The sequence below is a fragment of the Papio anubis genome, chromosome 17 (assembly GCF_008728515.1).
Source record: "Papio anubis isolate 15944 chromosome 17, Panubis1.0, whole genome shotgun sequence".
Lineage (NCBI taxonomy): Eukaryota > Metazoa > Chordata > Mammalia > Primates > Cercopithecidae > Papio > Papio anubis.
The window spans coordinates 1,374,150-1,400,837 of NC_044992.1; the positions used below are offsets into that span (position 1 = coordinate 1,374,150).

The window sequence follows — 26,688 nt, forward strand, 5'->3', positions numbered from 1 at the left end:
GACACGAAGCTGACAAATTTGCATCTCATCAGCCTGACACGGCTCAGCCTTTCACAAGTCTAATTCAACACATTCAAAAAATGGCCTCACTGCTTCTCTGCAATTCAGCCACGCACCAAGTTTGAAAATATCAGACCGAGACGGGCGGATCACGAGGTCAGGAGATCGAGACCATCCTGGCTAACACGGTGAAACCCCGCCCCTACTAAAAATACAAAAACTAGGGGCCGGGCGAAGTGGCGATGCCTCTATGGTCCCAGCTACTCGGGAGGCTGAGGCAGGAGAATGGCGTGAACCCTCGAGGCGGAGTTGCAGTGAGCTGAGATCCGCCACCGTGACTCCAGCCTGGGCGACAGAGCCAGACTCCGGGGCCCAAAAAAAAAAAAAAAAAAAGAAAATATCAGGACCGTCAAAACCTTCAATCTCTAACTTCACCAGGCACTCCCAGACAAGCAGCGTGTGGAGATTTCTGGCCTGAAAGAAAACTGGTTATGCGGACTCCAAGAATCAAGGAGCAGTGCGGCCAGAGAGATAAGCTGTGTGCAATCAGCAGGCTTCCCGCCCGGGACGCGGGCTCAGCAGGTTTGCCAGATAATCAGAAAAACCAAAATTAGAAGCAGGAGCAAAAGCACGGATAAGAAGTTGATGTTCAACCCACAATCCTGACCCTTCACCTTCACTTTGGTTTAGAGGAGCAACTTGTCAAGTCTGCCCAGGGCTTAAAACACCAACTCAGCACCACACTGGCACAGTCTCTGAGACTCCTCCCACTTAGACAGAGGAAGAAGCCAAGGTTGAGGCAGGAATGAAGGGACCAGACCCAACTCTGCCAAAACCATACTATCAATTAAACTGGGTGGGACAGCTCCAGGAAAAAAAAAAAAAAAAAAACCTCCTAGAATCTGACCTTCCCGACACCATGGTGGGTGGAAAAAAAAAAAAAAAACACCTGCCCACAACAGTTCTCTGGTCTGGGTGAGACACTAAAAGCTTTCTCTGAGGCCAGGTGTGGTGGCTCAAGCCTGTAATCCCAGCACTTTGGGAGGCTGAGGCGGGTGGATCACGAGGTCAAGAGATCAAGGACCATCCTGGCAAACACGGTGAAACCCCGTCTCTACTAAAAATACAAAAAAAATTAGCCGGGTGAGGTGGCGGGCACCTGTAGTCCCAGCTACTCAGGAGGCTGAGACAGGAGAATGGCGTGAACCTGGGAGGCAGAGCTTGCAGTGAGCCAAGATTGTGCCACTGCACTCCAGCCTGGATGACAGAGCGAGACTCCACTCAAAAAAAAAAAAAAAAAAAAAAAGCTTTATCTGGGGATGATGACTTTTTTTTCTGCTTTTTTTTTTTTTTTTTTTAAACCCTGTGTCCAGCCTGAAAGAGCCCACAAGAGAGGGAAGCAGGGAGGGTCACAATCTCTAAGGGAGGAAAGGAAAGGAGAAGCAGCAGCAAACACTCCAACCTGTGCCTTTCTGGGACTGGCATTAATCTCCTAACATCTCTTGGGCAAAGCAGAAAGCTTGTTCAGGGAACAAGGTCTGACTCTTCCCAACTCCCAAGATTTCTTGCTGATGTGGGGAAAGGCCTGCCAAGAACCCTTAGGCTGTTAGGAAATATTTCTGAGTGGCTAAAGGCTAAAGGTTAGTTATTAATGATATACTTTCTGTCATCTCCCCGCGGCCTCTGCATTCTCTTGCTTTCTCCTGCCCTGAACCTCTCCAGCTAAGCCTCCCTCCCTAGAGACTGGGACACACAGGAATCTCCGGGGCAGATCAGAGAAGGGAAACAGGGAGGCTTCCACAAAGGATTACACCCAGCATGAGCTGGTCCAAAGCTTTCTCTTCCTGCAAAGAGCTCTAGAAAGAAAAGGCCTGCTGCTGGGGACTCAGGAAGTCAAACCTGGGCTACCTCCATCTATGGGCACTGGAGCACTGGTGAGAGAGATTATGTGAGCTCAGCTATTATCAGTTACCGTTAGGATCAAGGAGGAGACAGAGGGAAACATTGCCTGTTAAGGTTGCCTAGGAAGGAGGGTAGGAAGCTAGAGGCTGGGGGCTGCTGTGGCCCTCCCGTGGTGCTGAACCTACTGCCCTGTAGTAATCAGGATCCTCCAACAAGGTATGAAGGTGTGAAGGTGTGTGCGTGTTGGATGGTGCAGACGTCATGCAGAGAAGCATCCTCAGCCTGCCTTCAGCAATTCCAGTGGCGAGGCAAAGAGGAGAGAACACGCCTAGCATCACTTCCATAAAGGTTCCCTTCTCCTCCTCCCCTTCATCCTCACGGGGTTGGAAAGCCACGGAGATGTCCTCAGAGCCCGTGTCGGGAAATGCCCTTTGGAGAATCACAAGGCAGCAAAAATAGACAAGAAATTGTGTCCAGCAAGCACTTAGGAGACTCCACAACGGCCTGAGGAACGTCTAGATTCTAGATGAACCCTCCCTGGGCTGGAGGCAAGGCCACTTCCTCTCCTGCTGCACCCCCGCCCCTAAATCAGGAGTTCCTCTTTCTCACAAGCAGAGAGCAACATGTTTACTACCAGCCAAGCTATGTTCCAGGAGCGGGGAGGAGAGGAGAGGAGTCCAGCAATGTTCCTAGGGGGTGGAAGGAACACCCTGGACAGCAGGTGGGGCTCTGGGTGGATGGCAGGCCCAGGCTCTGTGGCCTTGCGCAAGACAGAAGATGGCTCTGAACCTCGATGTCTTCATCCACAAAACAGGGGCAATGACAAGTACCCGGCAGGGCTGGGTGAGGATCAGATGGGCCTTTGGATACCCGAGCGGCACTGGGCAATGCAGTGCTGTGGCATGCGAGGTCTTCACCCCCATCCCGCCCCCTCCCAAAGCCCCGGCTCCAGGAGCCCCCCGCAGCCCCAGGCGCCTGTCTCACCTGGCTTGGTACACAGGTAAGAGTAAAAGCCCTCCGACTTGAGCATGATGAGCAGCGAGCCCCAGCCCAGGAGGACTGCCGAGAAGAGGAGGTTCTCCAGCACCGCCGTGCAGGCCATCCACCAGCGGCGGCGATGGGCAGTGGCCAGGGTGGGCGCCATGGTGCGGCGCGGCGCGGCGCGGCTCCGGGCTCCGACTCCGGCTCTGCACCACCTGCGCACAGACCTCGGCGTCAGCGGCCGGCCCTGCCCAGCCCCTGCGGCCGCCCCCCAGCTGCCCCGGCCGCTGCCGCAGAGCTCCGGACTGTCACTCCTCCCCGGCCGCGGGGGCCGGTGCGCGCTGCAGAGGAGGCGAACCCCAGCTCTGCCCGGACCTGGGCCACCCCGACCCCGCGGCCGGCTCGTACCGCTGCCCTCCGCTACGACAGAGCCGCCCTGGCCAGGCAGGGAGACGTCTCCTGCAGCTCACTCCGAGGTAAACTGAGGCATGGAGGCAAGAAGAGGCTAACGCATGCTGAGGGCCGTGGAACTAGTCCTGGCCTGCAGCAGGACTGACATCGCCTGGGGCCAGCATGGAACGCAGCGTAAGGTGGGCAGGGGCAGATCCGGGGGCTGCCTCTCCCAGGAACCCTGACAGGTGCCCTCCCGCCCGCGCCCGAGACCCTTCCCCAGAGCTGGTTTCTTCAACCACAAGATCAGCGCCCAGAGCTACGGAACGGCCCGCCCCGGCGCGCTCATTGGCCGGACGGCGCAGGAACTGCCGCGCCATTGGCCGCCGTCTAGGTCGCTAGGCGCTGCGGCCACGCGAACCCGGCGTGGGAGACGAGAAGCCGGTTCAAACCGGCGGCGCGAGCCAGCCCGCGACCCCCATCCCGGGCGTTCCCCCGGCAACCCGCCCGTTTCCATGGCTTTGGAGCCCCGCGCCTCCATCCCCAGCCCGCATCTGTTCGTCATCTCTTTCCTGGAGGCCCCTCATCGCTCCGTCTCTCTCCTCTTATTCCCACGTTTTCTCCCTGCGCCCCTTCGGCGGGCGCTTCTGCCCCCGCGCCCTCGCCCCGGCCGCGACCCCCGGCTCCAGCTCACCCGGCTCCTCCGGCGTGTGTCGGGCCCGCCCGGCGCCTTTTCTGCCCTCTTTTATTCCAGCCCTTTTATTCCGACCCCAAGAAGAAAACACTGCCGCCCGCTGATTGGCTGAGCGGGGCTGGAAACAGGCGTCGGCCAATCAGCAGCCAGCCCCCCGCCCGCCCCGCCGCGAGCAGAAGCCGGTTCCGGCCGGACTCTGAGACAAACAAGAGAGATGGGGGGCGGGAGGGGCCGGGGCGCTGCGGGCTCCGCCGCCTTCAACTTGACCGAGTCACGGCGCGGCCGGGAATCCCCGGCGACATCGCCCCGCGACCTCTCCAACGCCCTGACCCTATGAGGCTGGGGCTCCGGCTCCGCGTCCCGGACCCCCGCGGACTCCCCCGCGAAGCCGCCGGGCCACCAGCGCCCCCAGCTGGGCTCTCCCGCGGCCGCCCCGCCGTCCCCAGCTGCCCCCTCCGCGCGGGTCACCACGCCCAGATGCGCCGGCTCCGCGCTGTGGTTCCGCTCTCGAATCCCCACCCCGCTTTCTCCCCACGAAGCGCCGCCGTCCCCGCCGCCTCGGGCTTTGGGTCCTGATTCCTCGCTCCCCCGCCCCGGTGGTTCCCGTCCCGGCGTGTTCGGGTCTGGGATCCCGGACCCAGTCCAGCCGTGGCGCCCCCTGCTGATGCACCGACCGGGTGCCGTCTGCCCGGTCCCTGGAAGTTGGCCCTTGGAAACCTGCAAGGGGATTTGGGGCGGGTCTTTCCCGTCCTAGGATGGGGTCTCCTGAGGTCCCCCCATCAGACTGACCTTTCTCCGCCCGTGTTCACGCACTGCTCGGTCCCCCGGGGACCATTCACCCTTGATGGTCATCTGGGAGCTCCCTGCCCGCGGTGAGCCCCACCCCCCACCTTCACCCCGTTCCACCCACGTCCACCGGCTCGTACAAGCCTGCGAGGGTTCGAGGGGGTCCGGGTCCCTGTCTGGATGTTTCTCCGGGCTCCGAAAGCTCAGCTGCCCGTCCTCGTCCCCCAGATCCGAGGCACTAGCCCGAGCTCGGAAGACCGTCTGACTGCCCCAGAATCTGCTTGGTCTCCCTAGCTCGTTCCGGGGGGGCTGGCTTAGCATCCCAGGGCTGCGGCGCGGTGTTCTCATCTGGAATCCCAGCGGTTTGGGAGGCTAAGGTCGGAGGGCCACTTAGGATTAGGAGTTCGAGACCAGCCTGGGCAGCATGGCGAGACCCGTCTCTACCAAAATAAAAAAATAACCAAAAATAGCCGGGCGCGGTGGTTCACGCCTGTGATCCTAGCACTTTGGGAGGCCGAGGCGGGTGGATCACGAGGTCAGGAGTTCGAGACCAGCCTGGCCAACATGGTGAAACTGGGTCTCTACTGAAATGCAAAAACTAGCTGGGTGTGGTGGTGCACGCCTGTAATCCTGCTACTGGGGAGGCTGAGGCAGGAGAATGGCTTGAACCCAGGAGATGGAGGTTGCAGTGAGCCGATTGTGCCACTGCGCTCCAACCTGGGTGACAGAGCAAGACTCCGTCTCAAAAAAAAAAAAAACATAAAAAATGAAAATAAATAAAACCCCACCACCACCCCAAGGCTGTGGGAGCCCCAGACGCCTCTTGCTGTACTTGCCCCAGTCCGAGTGTGCCCCTACTGTCCAGAATCCGCCCAGGCCACCTGGCGAGGGCAGCCTCCCCCAGACAAGGCTTGGTGCTGTCAGCCTGCTGGGGGGCGGCTCCAGCTGGTAACCTACCCCGTTCCTCACCCTGTGAACCCTTCCCACTCACAAGGTTTCAACTGCCATCTGAAAAATCTCTTCCTTCACCCTTTCCTCCTCTTTGAGCAGCCTGAGGGCGCTCCAGGGCTCAAACACATCTCAAATATCCCCCAGAACTGTCCTCCCCATTTTCTCTCAGATAACCACACTACTGTCTACTGAAGTTAAGATACCAAGAACCATCTCTTTCTTTCTTTTTCTTTTTTTTGAGACAGGATCTTAGGCACCCAGACTGCTGGAGTGTGGTGGCGTGATCATAGCTCACTGCAGCCTTGACCTCCTGGGCTTAGGTGATCCTCCTGCCTCAGCCTCCCAAGTAGCTGGGACCACAGGTGCGTGCTACCACGCTTGGCTAACTTTTGTATTTTTTGTAGAGATAGGGTCTTGCCCTGTTGCCCAGGCTGGTCTCAAAGTCCTGGGCTCAAGTGATCCTCCCACCTCGGCCTCCCAAAGTGCGGGGATTACAGGCGTGACTCACAGCGCCCTGCTGAGAACCATCCTTTCAACAGACATTGGTTAGGCAGTCGCTGTGATTCTGCCTCTCCCTCAACCCATCCCCATCGCACTGATACACCTGTATCTCCTACATATTTACCTAATCGGTCCATCTGTGCCCTTAGGCCCGGAACTGCTGTTGTTGAGCCACCTTCAAATTTCAGCTCCTCAAATCCAGCCCCCATCTCATCCCAGGGCACTAAGGGAAATGTAAATGTGACCTCTGCCAAAATTCTTCAGAAACTATTATTTGTAAAACAGGATAAAGTTCCAGTTCCTGGCTGGGCATGGTGGTTCACGCCTGTAATTCCAGCACTTTGGGAAGCTGAGGTCAGAAGTTAAAGACCAGCCTGGCCAACATGGTGAAACCCTGTCTCTACTAAAAGTACAAAAATGGCCGGGCGCAGTGGCTCACAGCTGTAATCCCAGCACTTTGGGAGGCCGAGGCGGGTGGATCACGAGGTCAGGAGTTCAAGACCAGCATGGCCAGGCTAGGCGCAGTGGCTCATGCCTGTAATCCTAGCATTTTGGGAGGCCGAGGTGGGTGGATCACGAGGTCAGGAGTTCAAGATCAGCATGGCCAGGCTGGGTGCAGTGACTCATGCCTGTAATCCTAGCACTTTGGGAGGCTGAGGCGGGTGGATCACGAGGTCAGGAGTTCGATACCAGCTTGCCCAAGATGGTGAAACCCTGTCTCTACTAAAGATACAAAAAATTAGGTGGGCGTGGTAGTGCACACCTGTAGTTCCAGCTAGCCAGGAGGCTGAGGCAGGAGAACTGCTTGAGCCGGGGAGACAGAGGTTGCGGTGAGCAGAGATTGCGCCACTGCACTCCAGCCTGGGCAACAAAGCGAGACTCCGTCTCAAAAAAATAAACAAACAAAATTTAAAAGTTCCAGTTCCCCAATTTGACCCACGCAGGCTCCTCCGTCTCCCTGTCTCTGGAGGACATCTGACCTGCCTGGTCCCAGATGCTCCAATCACATGGCCTGTGGTTTCTGCACCTGCTGTTCTCCTCTAGCTCTCGACAGAGCCTCATTTTGGACAGCACCTCCTCTGGGAAGCCTTCCCTAACCACTCCCCATTAATAATGTTCACTTTATTTGTCCACTGCTGGCACTGTTTTATAATTAGCTATTCATCTGTTTGTCTTCCTCGCCAATTGACCATGAACTCTTTGGGGGCAGAACGGTGTCTTCTTCAACTTTGTATAACCAGCCCTTGATAGAGAAGCAAGCACAAAGCAGGTGCACAATATGAGTTTGTGGAATGAAAACATGAACTCATGAAAAGGGGCAAGAGGCCAGGCGTGGTGGCTCACACCTGGAATCCCAGCACTTTGGGAGGCCGAGGCGGGTGGATCACTTGAGGTCAGGAGTTCGAGACCAGCCTGGCCAACATGGTGAAGCCCCATCTCTACAAAAAGTAAAAAAATTAGCTGGGCGTGATGGTGGGTGCCTATAATCCCAGCTACTCAGGAGGCTGAGGCACAAGAACAGCTTGAATCTGGGAGGCGGAGGTTGCAGTGAGCCAAGACGGAAAAGAAACTCAACCTTAGAATACTCATAGAAATTTAAATTGTAATGAGATATAACTGTTGATGGTTAAACACAAAAACAAATTTTTTTTCTTTTTTTTGAGACAGAGTCTTACTCTGTCGCCCAGGCTGCAGTGCAGTGGCACGATCTCGGCTCATTGCAAGCTCCACCTCCCGGTTCACGCCATTCTCCTGCCTCAGCCTCCCGAGTAGCTGGGACTACAGGCACGCACCATCATGCCCAGCTAATTTTTTTGTATTTTTAGTAGAGACGGGGTTTCACCGTGTTCGCCAGGATGGTCTCGATCTCCTGACCTCGTGATCCGCCCACCTCAGCCTCCCGGGCGTGAGCCACCGCGCCTGGCCAAAAAAAATTTATATATACTTTTTAGAAGCTTTAGTGGCTGGGCACAGTGGCTCACACCTATCATCCCAGCACTTTGGGAGGCCAAGGTGGGCAGATTTTCTGAGGTCAGAAAGACCAGCCTGGCCAACATGGCGAAACCCCGTCTCTACTAAAAATACAAAAAATTAGCTGGACGTGGTGGCATGCAACTGTAGTCCTGGCTACTCGAGAGGCTGAGGCAGGATAATTGCTTGAACCCGGGAGGCGGAGGTTGCAGTGAGCCGAGATCGTGCCATTGTACTTGTACTCTAGCCTGGGCAACAGAAAGAGACTTCGTCTCAAAAAAAAAAAAAAAAAAAAAAAAAGATTTAGCATGCGTTACTTTATTTTTACCAAGGTAGAATAATGAGATACCCTTTTTTATCTGATCAGATTGAGTGTAGGGACATGGATTCCCCCATAATTTGTGAGAATATACAAATCCAGGCAACATTTTTGGAGACAATTTGGAGTGAGTACAGAAGTGTCTAACTCCCTTACCCTACAACTCAACAACCCTGCTTCTAGGAATCTATTCGATAGAAAAACTTGCACAAATGTAAAAATAAATATGGGGCTGGGTGCGGTGGCTCACGCCTGTAATCCCAGCACTTTGGGAGGCCGAGGTGGGTGGATCAGCTGAGGTCGGGAGTTCGAGACCAGCCTGACCAACATGGAGAAACCCCGTCTCTACTGAAAATACAAAATTAACTGGGCGTGGTGTCAGGTGCCTGTAATCCCAGCTACTCAGGAGGCTGAGGCAGGAGAATCACTTGAACCCAGCGGAGGTTGCAATGAGCTGAGATTGTGCCATTGCACTTCAGCTTGGGCAACAAGATTGAAACTCTGTCTCAAAAAATAAATAAATATGAACAAAAGTTGTATGCTATGTCATTGTTTATTGTATCAAAACAGATCAGAACAACCCAACCATCCATTAGCAGGGGAATGATTTAAATAGTTGTGCTAGATGGAATCTCATGTAGTCATTTTTTTAAATAAAGAGAGGTAGCTTTATTTTATGGATACTGAATGCATCCAGGAAGCATATTGTTTGGTTTTTTTTTTTTTGAGATCTGAGTCTTGCTCTGTCACTCCAGGCTGGAGGTGCAGTGGCTGGATCTCAGCTCTCACTGCAAAGTCTGGCCCTGGGTTTGGGTTTTCATTCCTCCTGCCTTAGGCCTCCCAAGTAGCTGGACTACAGTGGCCTCGCCACTGCCTCGCTAGTTTTTGTATTTTTAGTAGACAGGGTTTCACCGTTAGCCAGGATGGTCTCGGGATCTCTGACCGAGTCCGGCTTCTGTCTCAGCCTCCCAAAGTGCTGGGATTACAGGTTTGAGCCATACTGCTATAGAACTGAGCATATATATTGTTAAGTAGAAAAGCAAGTTGAGGCCGGCCGCGGTGGCTCATGCCTGTAATCCCAGCACTTCAGGAGACCAAGGTGGGTCAGGAGTTCAAGACCTACCTGGCCAACATGGTGAAACCCTGTCTCTACTAAGAATACAAAAATTAGCCAGGCGTGGTGACACGCACCTGTAATCACAGCTACTCAGGAGACTGAGGCAAGAGAATCACTTGAACCTGGGAGGCAGAGGTTGCAGTGAGCCGAGATTGTACCATTGCACTCCAGCCTGGGCAACAGAGCAAGACCCCATTTCTAAAAAAACAAAAAGCAGCTGAGAATAGTATGCTAAGTATGCTAAAATTTTGTTTTTGTTTAAAATATTTGTTGACAGGTATACAGAAAAACATCTGAAAGAAAGCACCCAATTGTTGATGAGATTCTCTGAGCACTGGGATAAAAGGAGCTGCCCCTGGCCAGGCGTGGTGGCTCATGCCTATAATTCCAACACTCTGGGAGGCCCAGGCGGTGGAGCCCTTGAGGTTGGGAGTTCAAGACCAGCCTGGCCAACATGGTGAAACCCTGTCTCCACCAAAAAATACAAAAATTAGCCGGGCATGGTGGCGGGTGCTTGTAATCCCAGCTACTCCGGAGGCTGAGGCAGAAGAATTGCTTGAACCCGGGAGGCAGAGGTTGCAGTGAGCCGAGATCATGCTACTGTACTCCAGTCTGGGTGACAGAGTGACACTCCATCTTAAAGAAAGAAATAAAGCATGGGGGGAGCTGCCCCTTTTCTTTTCTGACTAGGTAATATGCGAGCAAAGAATTCAAACAAGACCAAAAAGCTGCCAGGCAAAAGCGGATTCTACCTCTCTCCTTTAGATTCAGACCCACAGATGCCTCTGGGGAGAAGGGAAATCTCCGGTTTACTTTATACATGTCTGTAATGTTAGTACTTTTTATTTTTTTAACAAAGATCATTGCTTTTTATTATAGTTTATTAAATTCTATCTAGTAACAAAAGTAAAAAAAGAATGTTCACTGTAGAAAATTTGCAAACCATACAAAAGTTTCAGAAGAAAATAAATATCACCTACAATCTCACCTTCCAGAGGAAAATACCATTTAGTGCCTTTCCCTTGAATCTGTTTTTATGCACATACATCCTTTTTACAAAGTTCATAGGCTGGGCGCGGTGGCTCATGCCTGTCATCCCAGCACTTTGGGAGGCCGAGGCAGGTGGATCACGAGGTCAGGAGATCGAGACCATCCTGGCTAACATGGTGAAACCCCATCTCTACTAAAAATAAAAAAAAAAAATTAGCCGGGCGTTGGTGGTGGGCACCTGTAGTCCCAGCTACTCAGGAGGCTGAGGCAGGAGAACGGTGTGAACCCGGCAGGCGGAGCTTACAGTGAGCCAAGGTTGCGCCACTGCACTCCAGCCTGGGGGACAAAGCGAGATTCTGTCTCAAAAAAACAAAACAAAACAGAACAACAACAACAAAAAGAAATATTTGTTTAGCCAATCTTTTATCAGCAAACATGTAGGTTGTCATTTCAGAAAAATGTTTTGCACATGAAAGAAAGAATAGCCCTTATGAGGCACACAGGGTCCAGCACAGCAGAGGAGTCCCTGCAGTTAACCCTTCCTGACCCCATCCTGCAGGGTCTCTGCCCAGGCCTTCCAGGCCCCATCCGGGAGCACCACCAGGGCCCTGGGCCACCTGGCCCGGAAGCCTTGCCTTTTCCCTGTGGAGGGGCAGAGGCTCTGGTCTGTCTGTCCGGGCCCTGGGATCATTTTCCAGCACACAGCACAGTCCAGTCCATGGCAGCTCTGATCCCATCCAGTCTCCTCACTCCCCAAATTCAAGGTCATCAGGGTTCTGGTGGCCTGGAGATGGGTACAACATTCTCATACTCAGGTTCCTCCTGCCTTTCCTCTTCAGCCTGCTTCTGGGGATCCTGTTTCGGGAAGCCAGCCCCAGAGATTGGCTCCTGGGCCCTCCCTGAACTCTCCGTGCCTGCCCCCAGCCCCCGGGCCACTTCCTCTGGTCTGACTGCCATAGGCCCCGTGGCCCCAGGAAGCCCAGCTTTTGGGGCTGAGTTGGGGCTCTGGCTGACAGAGCCAGAGGCCAGGCCAGGGCTGCCCTTTTTCCGATTCAGGGCCTGGCGTGGAGGCTTAGGGATGGCCCTCTTGACCTTGGGTTCTGCCTGGCCTTTCTGAAAGCCACCAAAATGGCGGAAGACAGAGCGGACAGGGCCTTCAGATCCCCGGGGCGTCCCCACCAGCATGTAGACCGTGGTCACAGGGCCTGAGCTCTCCTGGACACTGCCCTCAATGGCTTCCACGTGCTCAGCCACTGTCCGGCCACCAAGTGGGGGCCGTCGGTGGCCAGTGGCTGAATCTCCTGGACTGGCAGCCGCAGGAAGGGACTCATCTGTTTCTGCTTCCTCCAGGCCTGTGGACTCTTCGGCTTCCCGGCCCTCAGGACCCGATTGTGCCCCCCGGGAGAGCCTCTTGGGCTTTCGGAGCGGGCTGGAGAGCTCCCCTGAGCCTCGGCGACTCTGTGGTGCAAACTTGGTACCTTCAGCAAAGGAGACCGATGGCCGCTTGGCCCGAGCTAGACTGGAGGTGCGCGGGATGGCGAATGGCGTGGAGGCGTCCTCAGGGGGCGGGAAAGCACCTCCAGCCAGGCTGGCCTCTGACGACTCTGCCTGGGCCACAGGGACCATCCCTGGCAGAGGAGACAGAAGAGCTTGGCTGGAGCTGAACTGGCCACCCCATTGCATCCTACCCACAGCTCAGTATCTTCCAGGAGGCCTCAAAAATAGGGCAAGGAAGAGGGCAAGGAAGTGGAGAGAGGCAGAAGGACCAATTCAGGTAGACACTGTTACTTCTACACTCTTTTTTTTTTTAATTTTTGTAGAGATGGGGTCTCACTATGTTGGCCAGGCTGGTATCAAACCCCTGGCCTCAAGCAATCCTCCTGCCTCAGCCTCCCAAAGTGCTGGGATCATAGGTGTGAATCACCATACCTGGTCTCTATACTCTTTTCTCACCACCTCTCCCTACTTTGAAATACTGTCACACTCTAACCAAGCTAAAACTATTTTGATGTCCCCGAGCCACATCCCTCTCACCTCTGGGCCTTCGTGTATGCTGTTCCATCTTCCTAAAACACCATTCCCTCCCCTCCCTGACTTTCACTTGGTTAACTCCTACTGATTCTGCTAGATTCGACTGGGATACCACACACATCTTCCCTGACCCCAGTCACCCCAACATGGCTAGCAAATGAGCCCCTCCTTGTATGTCCCCCATGGAGACACATATCACTGTGTCCTGTCATTGTCTGATGACTGCCCATCTGACTCTAAGCTTGGTGAGGATAGGAATCTGTCTTGTTATCTCTTGCATCCCCGGAGCCAAGAACAGTGACTAACACAGAATGGGCCCTTAATAACTATTTGCCGGCCGGGTGCGGAGGCTCACGCCTGTAATCCCAGCACTTCCGGAGGCTGAGGCGGGCGGATCACGAGGTCAGGAGATCGAGATCATCTTGGCCAACGTGGTGAAACCCGGTCTCTACTAAAATAGGAAAATTAGCCAGATGTGGTGGTGAGCACCTGTAATCCCAGCTACTTGGGAGGCTGAGGCAGGGGAATCGCTTGAACCCGGGAGGCGGAGGTTGCAGTGAGCTGAGATTGCACCACCGGACTCCAGTCTGGCGACAGAGCAAGACCCACTCTCAATAAATAAATAAATAATAACTGTTTGCTGGGGGACTAGAGAGGGGGTTGTGGCGGGCAGGGCTGCTCAGGGGCTATGTGGGCTGTTGGGGGGCTACCTTCGTGGGGTGGCACACAGTAGGCAGGAACTTCGTCTGCCTCTGCAGACTCAGGATCGGATGAGAAGGAGTCATCAGAGGCCCAGCCGGCAGAGGGTGGCTCGATGAAGCTGTGGTTGAAGGGGACCTCCGGGTCGTGATGTGAAACTGTAGAGACTCCAGATCAGGCGCCTGCGGGACCTGATGCAAAGCCTTGTCCAATCCCAGACCGCAGCCCCCAGTGCCCACTGACCTGTCACCCAGGGTAGCTTGTGGGAGCTGAGGGAACCGCAGGGCAGTGTGGAGCCTAAGCTGGTCAGTGTTCCCCAGACCTGCATCTTCATCCTGGACACGGTAGCTCTATCTCTTGCTGGCCTGAGTGAGGAGGGCAGGGACAGTGGTCAGTACGTAAGACCCAAGGTGACCCGGGTCACCTTGGCAGGGTGTGACAGGGTGACGACCCCTACTTCAGTGACTCTCTGTTGACTGCAGAATAAAATCCAAACGATGGAGCCCAAGATTCAGGCCTGCCACAGAACCAAGTGTGACTCTAGAGTCAGACGGCCCTGAGTAACAACTCTGGCTCAGACTTCACCTCCCTGGGCCTCAGTTTCCACATCTGTAAAACAGATCCTATCTATCTATCCTATCTATCTGTCTGTCTGTCTGTCTGTCTGTCTATCTATCTAATCTGCAGGACCTGGCAGGGTACCAAGCGTTTTGTGGGGGCTTTTCCAAAATGCAGCTTTTTGTTATTATCATCCTAGCTGAGCCCCAGCTCACCTGTCTCTCTCTCTCTCTCTCTCTCTCTATTTTTGAGACAGAGTCTCGCTCTTGTTGCCCAGGCTGGAGTGCAATGGTGCGATCTTGGCTCACTGCAACCTCCGCCTCCCAGGTTCAAGCGATTCTCCTGCCTTAGCCTGCTGAGTAGCTGGGATTACAGGCGCCCACCACCATGCCCAGCTAATTTTGTATTTTTAGTAGAGATGGGGTTTCACCATGTTGGCTAGGCTGGTCTCGAACTCCTGACCTCAGGTGATCTGCCTGCCTCGGCCTCCCAAAGTGCTGGGATTACAGGTGTGAGCCACTGTGCCTGGCCCACCTGTCTCAAATGACACCCCCTCCAGGAAGCCTTCCCTTATTCCCACTCTGCTGTGCCCCCACATGGGGAGGAAACTGCTCCACTCTTCACCGTTCCTCCAACAGCCTTTGCACCTGTCCTTGTGTCCCTGTGAGGGGCTTCTTGCCACCGTGGGCTCTATGCCCTGGGCCGTTGGCAACTGTATCTGCTCATCTGTGAATGCCACACAAGCACAGAGGAGGACGTGGTGGAGGACTAGGGCAGGAACTAGCAAGAGAGCACCAGACAAAGAGTCCAAAAAGGTGGAGAGGGGATTCCTGGGTGCCAATAACCAACTGGATCACCTCGGGCCTCCGTGTCCTCTGGGAATTGAGGACAATAATCCTCCTGGCCCAACATTCCCTGTTCCAAACCTCCAGGCTGTTGTGAGTCTCAAAGAAGCCTGGAGTGTGAAGAGGTTTCATAAAGGAACAAAGCTCTGCGTAAGCCTCCCTGCGGCGGGCCCCACCAGCCCAACCCTCCCTCTGCTCTCCGTCTCCCAGGAAGCTACATTCTCTGCTAACCCACTGCACAGACATTGATGTCACTTTCCTTTGCGGGGCATCTGAGGCCTGGTCTCTTTCCCTCCTCGCCCAGAGCCGGGCTGCTCCTGCCGTGGTCCCAGTCCTCCTCCTCTGGTCCCTGCCGGTGTCAGCTCTCTGCCTCCCGCTGCAGGCTCCAGTTTGCCAGCCTGGTGCCCATGCAACTCAGAAACTTACTCATTGAAGGTTTCCAAGGAGGGCAGGCAGCTGACCCGGTGTCTCCAGTGTCTCCAGGCCACAGTCACGGCCAACTACCTCCATCACATCTGACCCACGTGGGCAACAAGGCCAGGTCTCCCCACCCCATCACCTCTGACCTATGTGGGTGATGAGGCCAGCCCTCCCCACCCGGAAAGGAAACCAGATGCCTCCCTGCTCCCACCCCATGGCCTGAGCTGTGTGGGGAAGGGACGGGCTAGCGTTCACCTGTCCTTGAGGTCTGATCGGGTGGCCCAGCAGCAGCAGGCACAGCAGGCGAGGCCCAGGAACAGCAGCAGCAGAGGCACAAGGCTGCTTGCGATAAGGGTGGCGTCCCGACTGCGAGAGCCTGGGGGAGCCGGAGATGGGGGATATTCAGGCCTTCCTGTCTCCTACACATCCTGTCTTTGCTCTGAGTTGCCTGCTACCCAGAAGCTTTTTCATGGGGATCTCTCCTGCCTCCGGGCAGCCTCTCTGCTGGCGTGTCCCCTTCCACAGGGTCTGTGGCCCATTCCACAGATTCTTGCCCCTGAGGCCCTGTCAGTGTCCAACCACCCTGCTGCGCATTTCATGGCTCTAGCCTGGTTTCGCAGGGGGCCAGGGCTCTGTCACATCTTCAGGGAGCCCCAGAGCATCCACACAGAGCTCAGGTATAACGAATGTCTCTGGACCGGGTGCAGTGGCTCATGCCTGTGATCCCAGCACTTTGGGTGGCAGAGGCAGGCAGACCACCTGAGGTCAGGAGTTCGAGACCAGCCTGGCCAACATGGTGAAACCCTGTCTCTACTAAAAATACAAAAATTAACCCGGCGTGGTGGCGGGCACCTGTAATCCCAGCTGCTCGAGAGGCTGAGGTGGGAGAATGGCTTGAACCCTGGAGGCGGAGGTTGCAGTGAGCTGAGATCGTGCCACTGCACTCCAGCCTGGGGGACAGAGCGAGACTCCATCTCAAGAGAAAAAAAAAAAAGAACGTCTCTGAAGTGGCCCAGACTCCCTGGTGAGGAACTGGCCCTGGAGCCCGTGTGAAGGGCCCGCCTTTCCCTGGCTACTGCACCCTGCAGCCTTCATCCACCTTACCCGGCTGGCAGGACCCGGAGACAGGGTGGCAGGGTCCCTCTGGGCATTCACAGGGAACTGAGCAGTTGTTTCCATGGAAGCCGGCCGGGCAGGAGGTGTTGCAGCTGTGGAGTGACATGGAGAGGCGGGCTGAGGGCTGCGTGAAGGGAGGGACAGGCAGGAGACAGGGAGGGAGATTTCCGGGCACTGTCCAGGCAAGTTGAGGAAACGCTGCACAGAGGCCTGACCTAGGCCCCTGGTACTCTCCTGCCCCCAGGACCCCCGTCCTCACCTGGGCCCCCAGTAGCCGGCACTGCAGACACATTCCCCTGTCACAGCGTCACAGGCCCCCTGAACACAGGTGGGGCAGGTAGAGCCGCAGTCTTCCCCAAAGGTGCCAGTGGGGCAGGGGTCTTCACACCTGGGGTGAGGCAAGACTCGGGGAAGGGGAGAGCAAGGCAGGCCTGGCCCCCACCGTGGGGCCCCACCTGTCCACTCCAGGCTCCTGGACTCAAGGACCCAACTGGCCACGCCTTAGCAGTGAAGCTCAGGTGTAAATAGGGCCTTGAACTTGGGGCCGAATCCAGCAGCTGACAGACTACAAGTCCCCAGAGGGGGAGGAGGGCAGGAAGCCTCAGAGGGGAGGGAGCTGGGATCCTGCCCAGGTACCCCCAGAACTCATTGCTCTCCCCAACTCTTCAACAGGAGGGAGGCCCCTGGGACTGCATGAACCCGTGTGTCAGGGAGGGGTGGTGCTCTCAGAGAGCGCCGCTGAGGTGAGGGTCCTGGGGGGAGGTGCACCCCACCCTGAACAGAATGGTGCGCTCACCTGGGCCCCAGCCAGCCAGGGTCACAGCGCTGACAGTGGCCAGTATCTGGCTGACAGACCTCCCCACGTCGGCAGTGAGAGCACTGCTGTCCGCAGCTCTCGCCAAAGGTGCCAGGCAGGCAGGGCTGTTGGCACTGGGTTCCGTTCCAGCCCGGCTCGCAGGACTCACAGCTGCCTGTGTCTGGAGAGCACGGCTCATTGTGCTTGCAGTGGCCACAGCTGGGAAGAGAAGGGCTTTGTGGGAGCAGTGGGGGTGGATGGATGGAGCGCCCACCCCTTCCAACCCCTGTACTCCACGCAGGCCTTTGGGGGCCCTGGAGAGTGTTCGGGTCCCACCTGGGTCACTCAGGCAGGTTTGCGCCTCAGTTTCCCCACGTTGTACAATGAAGACAAATGAGGGCTCTTACAGGACCCCATCCCTTTCCTTCGAAGTGTCTACTCTGTGACCATCTTTCCCTGGGTCCCAGGGTCAGCAGGAGGCAGCAGCCCAGCCAGGGCAGCCGCGTCACCACCAAGCTCTGAGTCCCATCTGCCAGGTCTGCCAGGTCTTCCCTCCTGCCCTTTCCCTTTTCTTCCTTTCACACCTAGCGACCCCGAGGTCTGGCATGAATGGAACTCAGTAGTGTCTTCTACTCCATCACATGAAATAAAAAAATGTAAAGTGTTTTCACCCAGGGGTCCCCAAACCCTGGGCCATGGACTGGTACTAGTCCATGGCCTGTTAGGAACCAGGCAGCAGCATAGAGATGAGCAGCGGGGGAGCCTGACTGCCTGAACTCTGCTGCCAGCCAGATCAGTGGCAGCCTTAGGTTCTCATAGGAGCGCCAATCCTATTGTGAACTGATCACGGCAGGGTCCTGGTTCCACGCTCTTTATGAGGATCTAATGCCTGATAATCTGTCACTGTCTCCCATCATCCCCAGATGGGACCATCTAGCTGTGGGAGAATAAGCTCAGGGCTCCCACTGATTCTATATTATAGTGAGTCATATAATTATTTCATTATAGATTACAGTATAATAATAGAAAAATTGCCACGAAACTAGTCCCTGGTGCCAAAAGGTTGGAGACCACTGTTGTCACCAATATAATTTCACATTTGCCATATCTTAATTTCCCGTTGATGCTTAACAGTTACTTGAAGTTTCTCCCTCAGATGCTCAACTATCTGGGATCATATACTTGGGTCAGATCCATTAGTAGGGGAGAAGAAGGGGAGTTTATAAAAGCCATTTAGCTGATCTGGACCAGCATTTTAATTTTTATTTTATTTTATTATTATTTTCGAGACGGAGTCTCGCTGTGTCACCCAGGCTGGAGTGCAGTGGCACGATCTCGGCTCACTGCAAGCTCCACCTCCCGGGTTCACGCCATTCTCCCGCCTCAGCCTCCGAGTAGCTGGGACTACAGGCGCCTGCCACCACGCCCGGCTAGTTTTTTGTATTTTTAGTAGAGACGGGGTTTCACCATGTTAGCCAGGATGGTCTCGATCTCCTGACCTCGTGATCCACCCGCCTTGGCCTCCCAAAGTGCTGGGATTACAGGCTTGAGCCACCGCGCCCGGCCTCAGCATTTTAATTTTTATTTTATTTTATTATTATTTTCGAGACGGAGTCTCGCTGTGTCACCCAGGCTGGAGTGTGATGGTGCGATCTCAGCTCACTGCAACCTTCTCCTCCCGAGTTCAAGTGATTCTCCTGCCTCAGCCTCCCAAGTAGCTGGCATTACAGGCGCCCACCACCACGCCCGGCTAATTTTTGTATTTTTAGTAGAGATGGAGTTTCACCAGGTTGGTCAGGCTGGTCTCAAACTCCTGACCTCAGGTGATCCCCCCGCCTCAGCCTCCCAAAGTGCTGGGATTACCGGTGTGAGCCACTGCGCCCATCCAGGGGTGAAATTTCTTATGGTGAGTGCAGCTGGTCAAAGTTTGAAAGTCACTGAGTCCTAAAGGGACCTTGCCCAGGACCTTTGGTCACTCTATCCACTCATCTATACATATGGCTTGCTAGCAGTGCTAGTATAGCAATTTTTTGCACAGCAGTAAACGATGAAATGAGCAGGCGGGGCTGGACCTGGGTAACAAAGGGTTTTTAAAGTTCTTGTTTCGTTTTGTTTGAGACGGAGTCTCATACCCGGTGGAGCGCAGTGGTGCGACCTCGGCTCACTGCAACCTCCGCCTCCCCGGCTCAAGCGATTCTCCTGCCTCAGCCTACCGAGTACCTGGGACTACAGGCGTGGCCAGGCTAATTTTTGTGTTTTTAGTAGAGACGAGGTTTCACCATGTTGGCCAGGATGGTCTCAAACTCCTGACCTCAGGTGATGCGCCCGCCTCAGCCTCTCAGAAGTGCTGGGATTACAGGTGTGAACCACCGCGCCTAGACCTCTTTTCCCCTTTCTCGTCCCTCTGCTTCGTACGTTTTTTGAGGGGAGCACCGCAAAGCCCTGATCCCTCCTCCCGGCGCCCGGCCCCGGCCACCTGACTTCGCCCCGCCCACCTGTGTGCACCCCGCCCCCGCCCCGCCCACTCACCCGCTCCGCCCCGCCCGCTCACCTGTGTGCGCACTGCACCCCGTGGCTACCAGCCGGGCAAGGCAGCTCGCAGCGCGCTCCGCGGAAGCCGGGCGGGCAGGTGCACTGGCCGGAGGCGGCACTGCAGCGGCCCCGCACACACTCGCACTGCTGCCGGCACTCGGGACCCCACCAGCCCGGCCGGCAGGCGCAGCGGCCCGAGTCCTGGTCGCATGGGGAGCCGTGGCAGGTGCAGCGGAAACTGCAGCGGCGCCCCCACCAGCCCGGCTTGCACACGCAGGCGCCCGTGGCCTGCTCGCAGCGGGCCGCCTCGGGCTTGCACTGGCACGGGCGGTGGCACGTGGGCGACCACCAGCCCGGCTCGCAGCGGCACACGCCGGTCGCGGGGTCGCAGCGCCCGTGGGGGCCGCAGGTGCACGGGAACTCGCAGTGGGCGCCCCAGCGGTGGGCCTGGCACTGGCACGCGCCCGTGGCTGGCTCACACTGGCCGTGAGGGTGGCAGGGGCAGTTCTCACGGCAGTCGGGGCCCCAGTACTGGCCCGGGCAGCCTGCAGGGGTGGGTACGGGAGGGGTCAGCAGGCTCAGGGCCGCGCGCGGACCCTTACCCTGAGTCCCCTTACGCAAGGAAAAGGGGCACGGGGCCCATCCTCCAAGAGCCGGGGACAGACCCTCGGAACATCCGGGAACATCCGGCAGCCTGTCCTGTGCAACACTCACTTCCTGCTCCGCTCTGACCTACAGAAAACCCTTAGCCATTAGTGGGAGGCCCAGCCTTCCATTTCACATTCAGAACACACTCAGAGATCCTGAGTGGGCAGTGGACTTGCCCAGAGTGCGGCACCGAGGTGGGTGGGCCTTCCTCCATGGCTGCTCCTCCCTGCTGAGGTGGATCCCTGCTGGGCTGGAGCACAGAGGGCTTCCTCCCGATCTCAGTCCTGGATGCTGCCCGCCAGGGTGGCAGGATAAGCCACCTTCCCCTAGTGATTCCTTGATTCCTGGTGCCCATCCTCTGGCTTCCCAACCCCTTTCCCTTCCCTCTCTTTCTGCCAGAAAGGGCAGACAGCCGAGCGGGGGGCCTCCTTCCATCCACTGCCCATGTATAAGGCATATGTGGGAAAGAGAAGGAATATACTCATTTTGCAATGAACGGGAATCACAGGTTTTCTGAGAAGTGGAAGAGGAAGATGCGCAGGTGGGCAGGGCTTTGTGGATACGGGTGAAAACCCAGTGACTCAGGCCATCTCCTAGGAGTGTGTGTCACTTCCTGTCTCTGGACCGCGATTCCTCAGTGAAGCTGGGAGGGATCCTGACCCTGCTGTCCTGAGGCTACATGGCTACCTGCCTTGCCCGCCCCCACGCCACTGTCCCCGTACCCAGCTCTGCCCAGCAACTTCATCCAGCCCTTGAGACTCACGGGAGCTGCAGTAGGCCCCAAAGAATCCAGGTTTGCATCGACAGAGGCCTGGCTTCACACACACCTCATCTTTCTGGCAGGCATCCGGCCCCTCACAGATGGCTGAAAGACACCCCACCCAGGTTGGAAAGACAGGAGCAGGACCAGGGGACACCCCTGCCCTCTCACTGGCTCCTGGGGCCATGCCTCCTCAAGAGGTGCCCCTTCAGGCCTTGGGGGTGTCACAGGAGAAACCCTGGCTCCTGGTGTCAGGAAGGGTAGGCCCGGGAGGGTAGGAAGGAAGGGCTATCGCTGGGCTACGGCTGCCCTTCTCCTTGGCTGAGGGTCTGTCTGGCTACTCACGGATGGTGCATTCTCGATCCTTCTGCCTCCAGCCTGCGCAGCACTGCAGCTCAGCAGAGGGGCTGTGAGGCAAAAAGGGGTCAGCTGGACAAGGCGGGGGGTGCAGCCTAGCCCCGAGCAAGGTGGATCACTGTCTCTGGCTAAGGTGGAGGAGGCTGGTTTACCCTTAGCTAGGGAGGCCTAGCAGATCTTTACGGCTCGGGTCCCCAGCCCCTCCCCTCTCCTTCCCTGGCCCTTCCACCATCTGCCCTGGCTAGCCACTACCTGCCAGGCCGCCATCAGCAGCCCTTCCTTCCAGCCCAAGCCCCCTTCCTAGTCTCCTCCTTCCCCTAAAGGCCTCAACACCGGTTCAACCACCCGCCACCAGACTCCCACGAGACCCACCTGCTGGCCACACAGACGTGCTGCCCATTGGGGTCCAGCTCAGACCCCTGAGTCCCCCGAGTCCAGAGCAGCAGCAGCGGGAGCAGCAGTCCCAGCCCCATGGCAGCCAGCGCGGTGGGAGGGCTCGGGTTCATCTGGCCCCCACAGCTCCCAACCCCCTCCTTGCTTCCTCTCAGGGCTTTTCCTGAGGAAACCAGGCCGGAGGGGCGGGCTGCCATGAGGCACCTCCCTGAGAGGGAGGGGGTGGCTGGAAAGACTGAAAGGAAAAAGAAGGCAATGGCAGGGCTGAGTGGCCTCGGCCTGGAAGGGCCAGAAGGATGAAGTTGCAGGTCTCTGGGTGCCGGGGCCAGGGAAGTGGGTGGAGTGAGGGTGGGAGTCAGGGCTTTCCATCAAGCCACACTCCCAAAGCAAGGCCCGAGCTTCAAGAAGCCACCCCCACTCTAAGTGACTGAGCAAGGAGACCCACGAGGACCCCTCAGCCTGCCGCTGCTCCTGGCAGGGTTGGGAGGCGGGACAGACATGGACAGACAGGCGAGGAACAGTTTCTGCATATTACGGGCAGTTCTTTATTACATGAGCTCAGGCTGTCTGCACAAAGCCCTGGGAGCTAGGCAGTCAGCTCTCATTTCATGGATGGGGAAACTGAGACTCAGAGAGGCACTCTTATATCTGGCCCCAGAGGCTTGGTACAGAGACGTAGAGAGGGAGGTGGGCTGAGCCCCCATCCTGCCCTGGTACAGGCCAGGATTGGGGCAGACCCCTGGCGAGGGCTGCGAAGGCGGGAGCCCTGTCCTCATTTGAGGCCACACATCCATCCACAGCTAGACCCCTAAGTCAGGCCTCCGGGGCGGCTGAGGCCCCCAGACAAAGGTGTTCGTGGAGGGCAGAACAGGGAGGATCAGGAGCTGGAGACTGTGGTTGGGCCTCCTCTTCTCCCCCTAGCTTGCTGGGTGCGGGGCTGTCGGTCTCATCCTCAGGGGATTCGGCTTTACCCCGATACCATAGGCCAAAGCTGGAGAGAGACAGCCGGAAGTACTTTCAGCCAGGAAGCCAGAGAGGTCAAGGATATGGATGAGGGCAGGGGGTGGTGAGAAAAGGGGAGAGGGGGAAGAAAGGGCAGCCTGAGGGAGTGGGAAGGTGATGGGGGCCTGGGCCAGAGAAGCAGGAGGGGAGGATGTGCTTAGAGCCAAGGACAGCAGGGTGACAGGCAGAGAAGCAGGAAAGGGGATCCTGAGAAGAACCATCCAGGGCCCTTCCTCCCTCCCCACATTCTTGTCCTTCCCCTTCCCCCAACATACAAACTCTGTATTTTGGACTCCGGGGATGGGGGATGGTCTCCCTTATCATCGGAGAGCAGGAGCCATGAGCCATCCTCATCGTCACTGAGACAGAGGAGAGAGGAGACGTGAGGGCCATTGATCAAGGTCCTGAGGGACAACAGGAATCCAGCAGGGGGGACGGAGGGACTGCAGGGCCCCCGGGGCTGGAGAGAAGGCAACCCTGGGGAGATGCAGTATGTTGGGGCTTTAATTTTTATTTTTTATTTTTAGACAGAGTCTCACTCTGTCACAGGCTGGAGTACAGTGGCGCGATCTCAGCTCCCTGCAACCTCTGCCTCCCAGGTTCAAGTGATTCTCCTGCCTCAGCCTCCTGAGTAGCTGGGATTACAGGCACCTGCCACCACGCCCGGCTAATTTTTGTATTTTTAGTAGAGACAAGGTTTCACCATGTTGTCCAGGCTGGTCTCAAATTCCTGACCTCAGGTGATCTGCCTACCTCAGCCTCTCAAAGTGCTGGGATTACAGGCGTGAGCCACCGCGCCCGGCCGAGGCTTTATTTTATAGCTTGACACACAGCAGGCCCTGACACAGCCGCGGCTACCATTTCACCCCCGTAAGAACAAACAGACCCAGCCAAGGCAGGAACCTGAAGAATGAATGTGGAGAGGTAGCATTGGCAGAATGGACGGCAGGAAAGGTAAGGGGAATGGTGAAATCCAGGGAGAAGAGCCCAGGCCGGACAGTGGCCACGGGACACAACCAGACCAGGTCAGCAGGTCCTAGAAGCGGCCAGGCTAGGGAGGCTCAAGGGGTGACCAGGTTGGGGTGATAGCCTCAGTCTGAGACAATGGACTCAGAGGGTGCCCAGGCTGAGTCATCAGGGTCAGCAGAATGAGGGAGGGAGGCCTGGCTCAGTGGGAATGCAGGCAGGGACCTACCTGCTCTCTGCTTCCTCTGGTGTCCCTAACATCTTGGCCTTGATTTTCTTCCGCTGCTTCCGGACAGCCACCTTCATGGCCTCAAGCAGAAGGCCGGGGACCCGGTGGTCTGTGAGCAGCTCCCTACAGAAGAGGGCAGGAAGGGAGAAAGCTGTGGGGATGCCAGCCATGGGGATGCCAGCCGTAGGCCTCACTCTTGGTACCTGTGCATGCGGCTCCTCCCTGAACACCTGAAGCGCTCTGCCTTGCTGACACCCTCAGACCTGAGCTTAGGTGGCCCCATGGCCCCTCTAGGAGAGTTTCCCTGGCTGCTGCAGCTGCGACCCTTTGCACTGTCCCTCTCCCCTGTCTGGATGATATTGCAGAGGGCAGGGGCTGTGCAATTCATGTCCTCCCAGTTCCCAGCGCAGGCCTGGCACATGTCACTGTGGACATGTCAATGACTGGAGAATGAGGTGGGGTGATCGGAGGCCCCCGGCTTCCCAGCGCTCTCACCGCTGGAAGTAGGCCAGCTCCTCCTTGAGCAGGAACACTTTGGCTTTGAGTTCATTCCGCTCCTGAAGGATCTGCTCAAACTCCTCCCGACTGAAGCACTGCCCTGCCTCCGAGGGGCACCCCAGCTGCTGGGCAGCCTCCGCCTTTGGAAGGACAGGCATGGTCAGAGGGTCGCCTCCGCTGGCATTCCCTCCCCCGCCTCCAGGGCCATTATGGGAATGCTAGAGGAAGTGACGGGCAGGGATACTTGGGGGACAAGGGTGCCCCAACAGATAACAGAGCAGTGCTCCTGCTGAGAGCAGGGGCCGAGGCCGGCCGGAGGCGCAGATCTGTCTGCCACCTCCCCGCTTCCTGGCGGACCTGCTGTGCAGCATGCAAACCTTGCCCGAGCGCCCACCGAGCGCTGGACGCTGAGTCCTGGGCTGGGTCCTTGCCCTCATGCGGCACTCACCGGGTCCTCAGATGCGCCTGCGCCGGCGGTCATCCATTCGGGCTCCTGCACGTGCTGGTGCCCGGGGGCCCCGGCCTGGCCCCACGCTCGCTCTTTAGCCGGCGGGGTCGCGGCTTCGCCAAGCTGCTGGCGCTCCCTCTCGCGGTCCTGCGCGGCGCGCAGCTGGATCTGCACGGCCGCCAGCTTGTGCCGCAGCTCAGCATTCACCAGCAGGAGGCGCTGCAGCTGCTCCTGCAACTGAGAGCGGAGCAAACGGTGGGGTGGGCGGGGCACCGAGGGCCTGCGGAGCCCCTCCCCGTGCCTGCCTCGCTCCGCCCCCCCCCCCCCCCCCCCGGAGCCCCGCCCCCGGAGCCCCGCCCCGCCCACGTCTTGCCCTCACCGCCTCGGTCTCCTGGCCTCGCTGCCGCAGGTCGCGGTTGTGCGCACGGAGTTCGTCCCGCTGTCGGTCAGTCACCTCCTTGAGCTGCCGCAGCAGTGCGCGCTCCTCTGAGGAAGGGGCGTTCTTAGCGGCGGCACGAGGCCCGCGGGAGGGAGAGGAGGACCCGAGCCGGTCGCCACCCGCCCTGCCCTGGCCGGAGCTGGGCTCACCCTGTGGCCCCGCGCGCAGCTCCCTGCGGAGGCGCTCGTTCTCCTCCCGCAGCCGCCGCAGCTCCTGCTCCGCCTGCTGCGCCGACACCTGCAGCTGGGGAGACCCGGGTCTCAGGCTTCGGCCCTGCCGGCCCCGCGGGTGGCGAGGGGAGCGCCGTGACTCACCGAGTCTGGGGCGGGCCCCACGGCAGCCTGTTCCAAGAGCTCCAGCGCCCGCACCACTAGCGGCACCAGCCCTGCCGCCGCCTCCGGCCCGAAACGGCGCGCCAGCTCCTGCAGCTCAGTGCCCAGGGCCCCGGCTAGATGGTACACAAGCTCCGCGGTCTCCCGAGACCCCCAGCCAGGCGCCACTGCCCTTCTGGGCTCCATGTCCCCCAAAGGCTTAGGGCTGCGACCCCTCCACCCTCAACTGAGACGGGGAAAAGCCAAACAGTTCCGCCCCAGGAAGCCTTTAGGGCTGTGTGGGCGGGGTAGAAGCGAGAAGGGTGGGGAGGAATGAGGGAGAAGGCGTGGGGAAGGGAGATAGTGTCCTAGGTCCCCTGGGCCCTGTCCCTTCCATGCCCAAGGTCACAGGAAACAGGACGGCCAACTTCCAGCCAGACGTCCAAGAGCTGAGGCTCAGGGCTGCAAGTGGTCACTTTAGTGGAGCCCTCCCCACAGGCCCAGTCCACGCTCCGCCCCGTGTGTGGAGTCATGGGGCCAACTTGGCAGCGGGGCACTCCAGGCGAGAGGTGACAGGTAGGCAGCCAGTCACTGGCCTCCGCCCGGCTGTACACCAGCTGTCTGCCTGTGCGCTTGTTTTCCTGACCAGGAGTGACACAGAAAGCTTAAAGGGCTGGGCTGGACACCACAGCCGCTCAGCGCAAGCCAGAGTTCCTAGACCGGGAAAGGTCAACTGCTCCCAGATCTGTGGAAAGGAGGCGAGGGCTTCCAAGTACTGTTTTGTAGAGAAAGCAGCAAATGTGGTCAAGGCAGCGGTGTGTGAAAGCCCAGCCCCGCCTCAGGTCTCCACTGAGTCCAGGGGCTATCCACCCCAAAGCCCTGAATAGGAAGGTGGCCTCATACTCCCCCTTCACAGCTGAGCCCAGCATCTTGCTGTAAACCGCTCCAGTCCAGTCACACCTGGGGCTGGCTTGGAGGCGGCGCAGGCTGCATGAGGCAGGAGCCCTGTTAACTTTGGCTGTTTCCTTCTCCTGTTAG

The 26,688-nt window shown here is 57.5% G+C and overlaps 3 protein-coding genes across 7 annotated transcripts in view; all 3 read right to left on the reverse strand.

Moving 5' to 3' along the window:
• SLC43A2 (solute carrier family 43 member 2) overlaps positions 1–4,065 on the reverse strand; it is a 53,762-nt gene extending 49,697 nt beyond the window's left edge. For all 4 annotated transcript variants that reach the window (XM_003912059.5, XM_031657242.1, XM_009189316.3 and 1 more), the window contains exons 1-2: positions 3,968–4,065; positions 2,887–3,098 (exon numbers count right to left, since the gene is read on the reverse strand). In XM_003912059.5, coding sequence (XP_003912108.1) covers positions 2,887–3,046 — 160 coding nt within the window. In that variant the 5' untranslated portion in view covers positions 3,047–3,098; positions 3,968–4,065. The remainder of the gene's footprint in view (positions 1–2,886; positions 3,099–3,967) is intronic.
• Positions 4,066–10,429: 6,364 nt separating this feature from the next.
• Positions 10,430–22,162, reverse strand: SCARF1 (scavenger receptor class F member 1). Of its 2 annotated transcripts, none has more exons than XM_003912061.5 (11): positions 21,737–22,162; positions 21,353–21,414; positions 21,011–21,112; positions 19,619–20,144; positions 17,068–17,286; positions 16,531–16,659; positions 16,260–16,363; positions 15,411–15,531; positions 13,576–13,697; positions 13,344–13,490; positions 10,430–12,230 (listed from the first exon to the last, which is right to left on the reverse strand). In XM_003912061.5, the coding sequence occupies exons 1-11, from the start codon at positions 21,952–21,954 to the stop codon at positions 11,371–11,373; spliced, it is 2,610 nt and encodes an 869-aa protein (XP_003912110.2). In that variant the 5' UTR covers positions 21,955–22,162; the 3' UTR covers positions 10,430–11,370. The 2 variants fall into 2 exon arrangements, with proteins under 2 accessions (XP_003912110.2, XP_021784209.1); XM_021928517.2 differs by having other exon boundaries at positions 12,002–12,230; positions 13,344–13,453.
• Positions 22,163–22,273: 111 nt separating this feature from the next.
• RILP (Rab interacting lysosomal protein) lies at positions 22,274–26,622 on the reverse strand. Its single transcript, XM_003912062.5, has 8 exons — positions 25,654–26,622; positions 25,489–25,582; positions 25,280–25,386; positions 24,901–25,137; positions 24,450–24,592; positions 23,955–24,077; positions 23,035–23,118; positions 22,274–22,748 (listed from the first exon to the last, which is right to left on the reverse strand). The coding sequence occupies exons 1-8, from the start codon at positions 25,855–25,857 to the stop codon at positions 22,571–22,573; spliced, it is 1,170 nt and encodes a 389-aa protein (XP_003912111.2). The 5' UTR covers positions 25,858–26,622; the 3' UTR covers positions 22,274–22,570.
• Between the last annotated feature and the right edge of the window lie 66 nt (positions 26,623–26,688).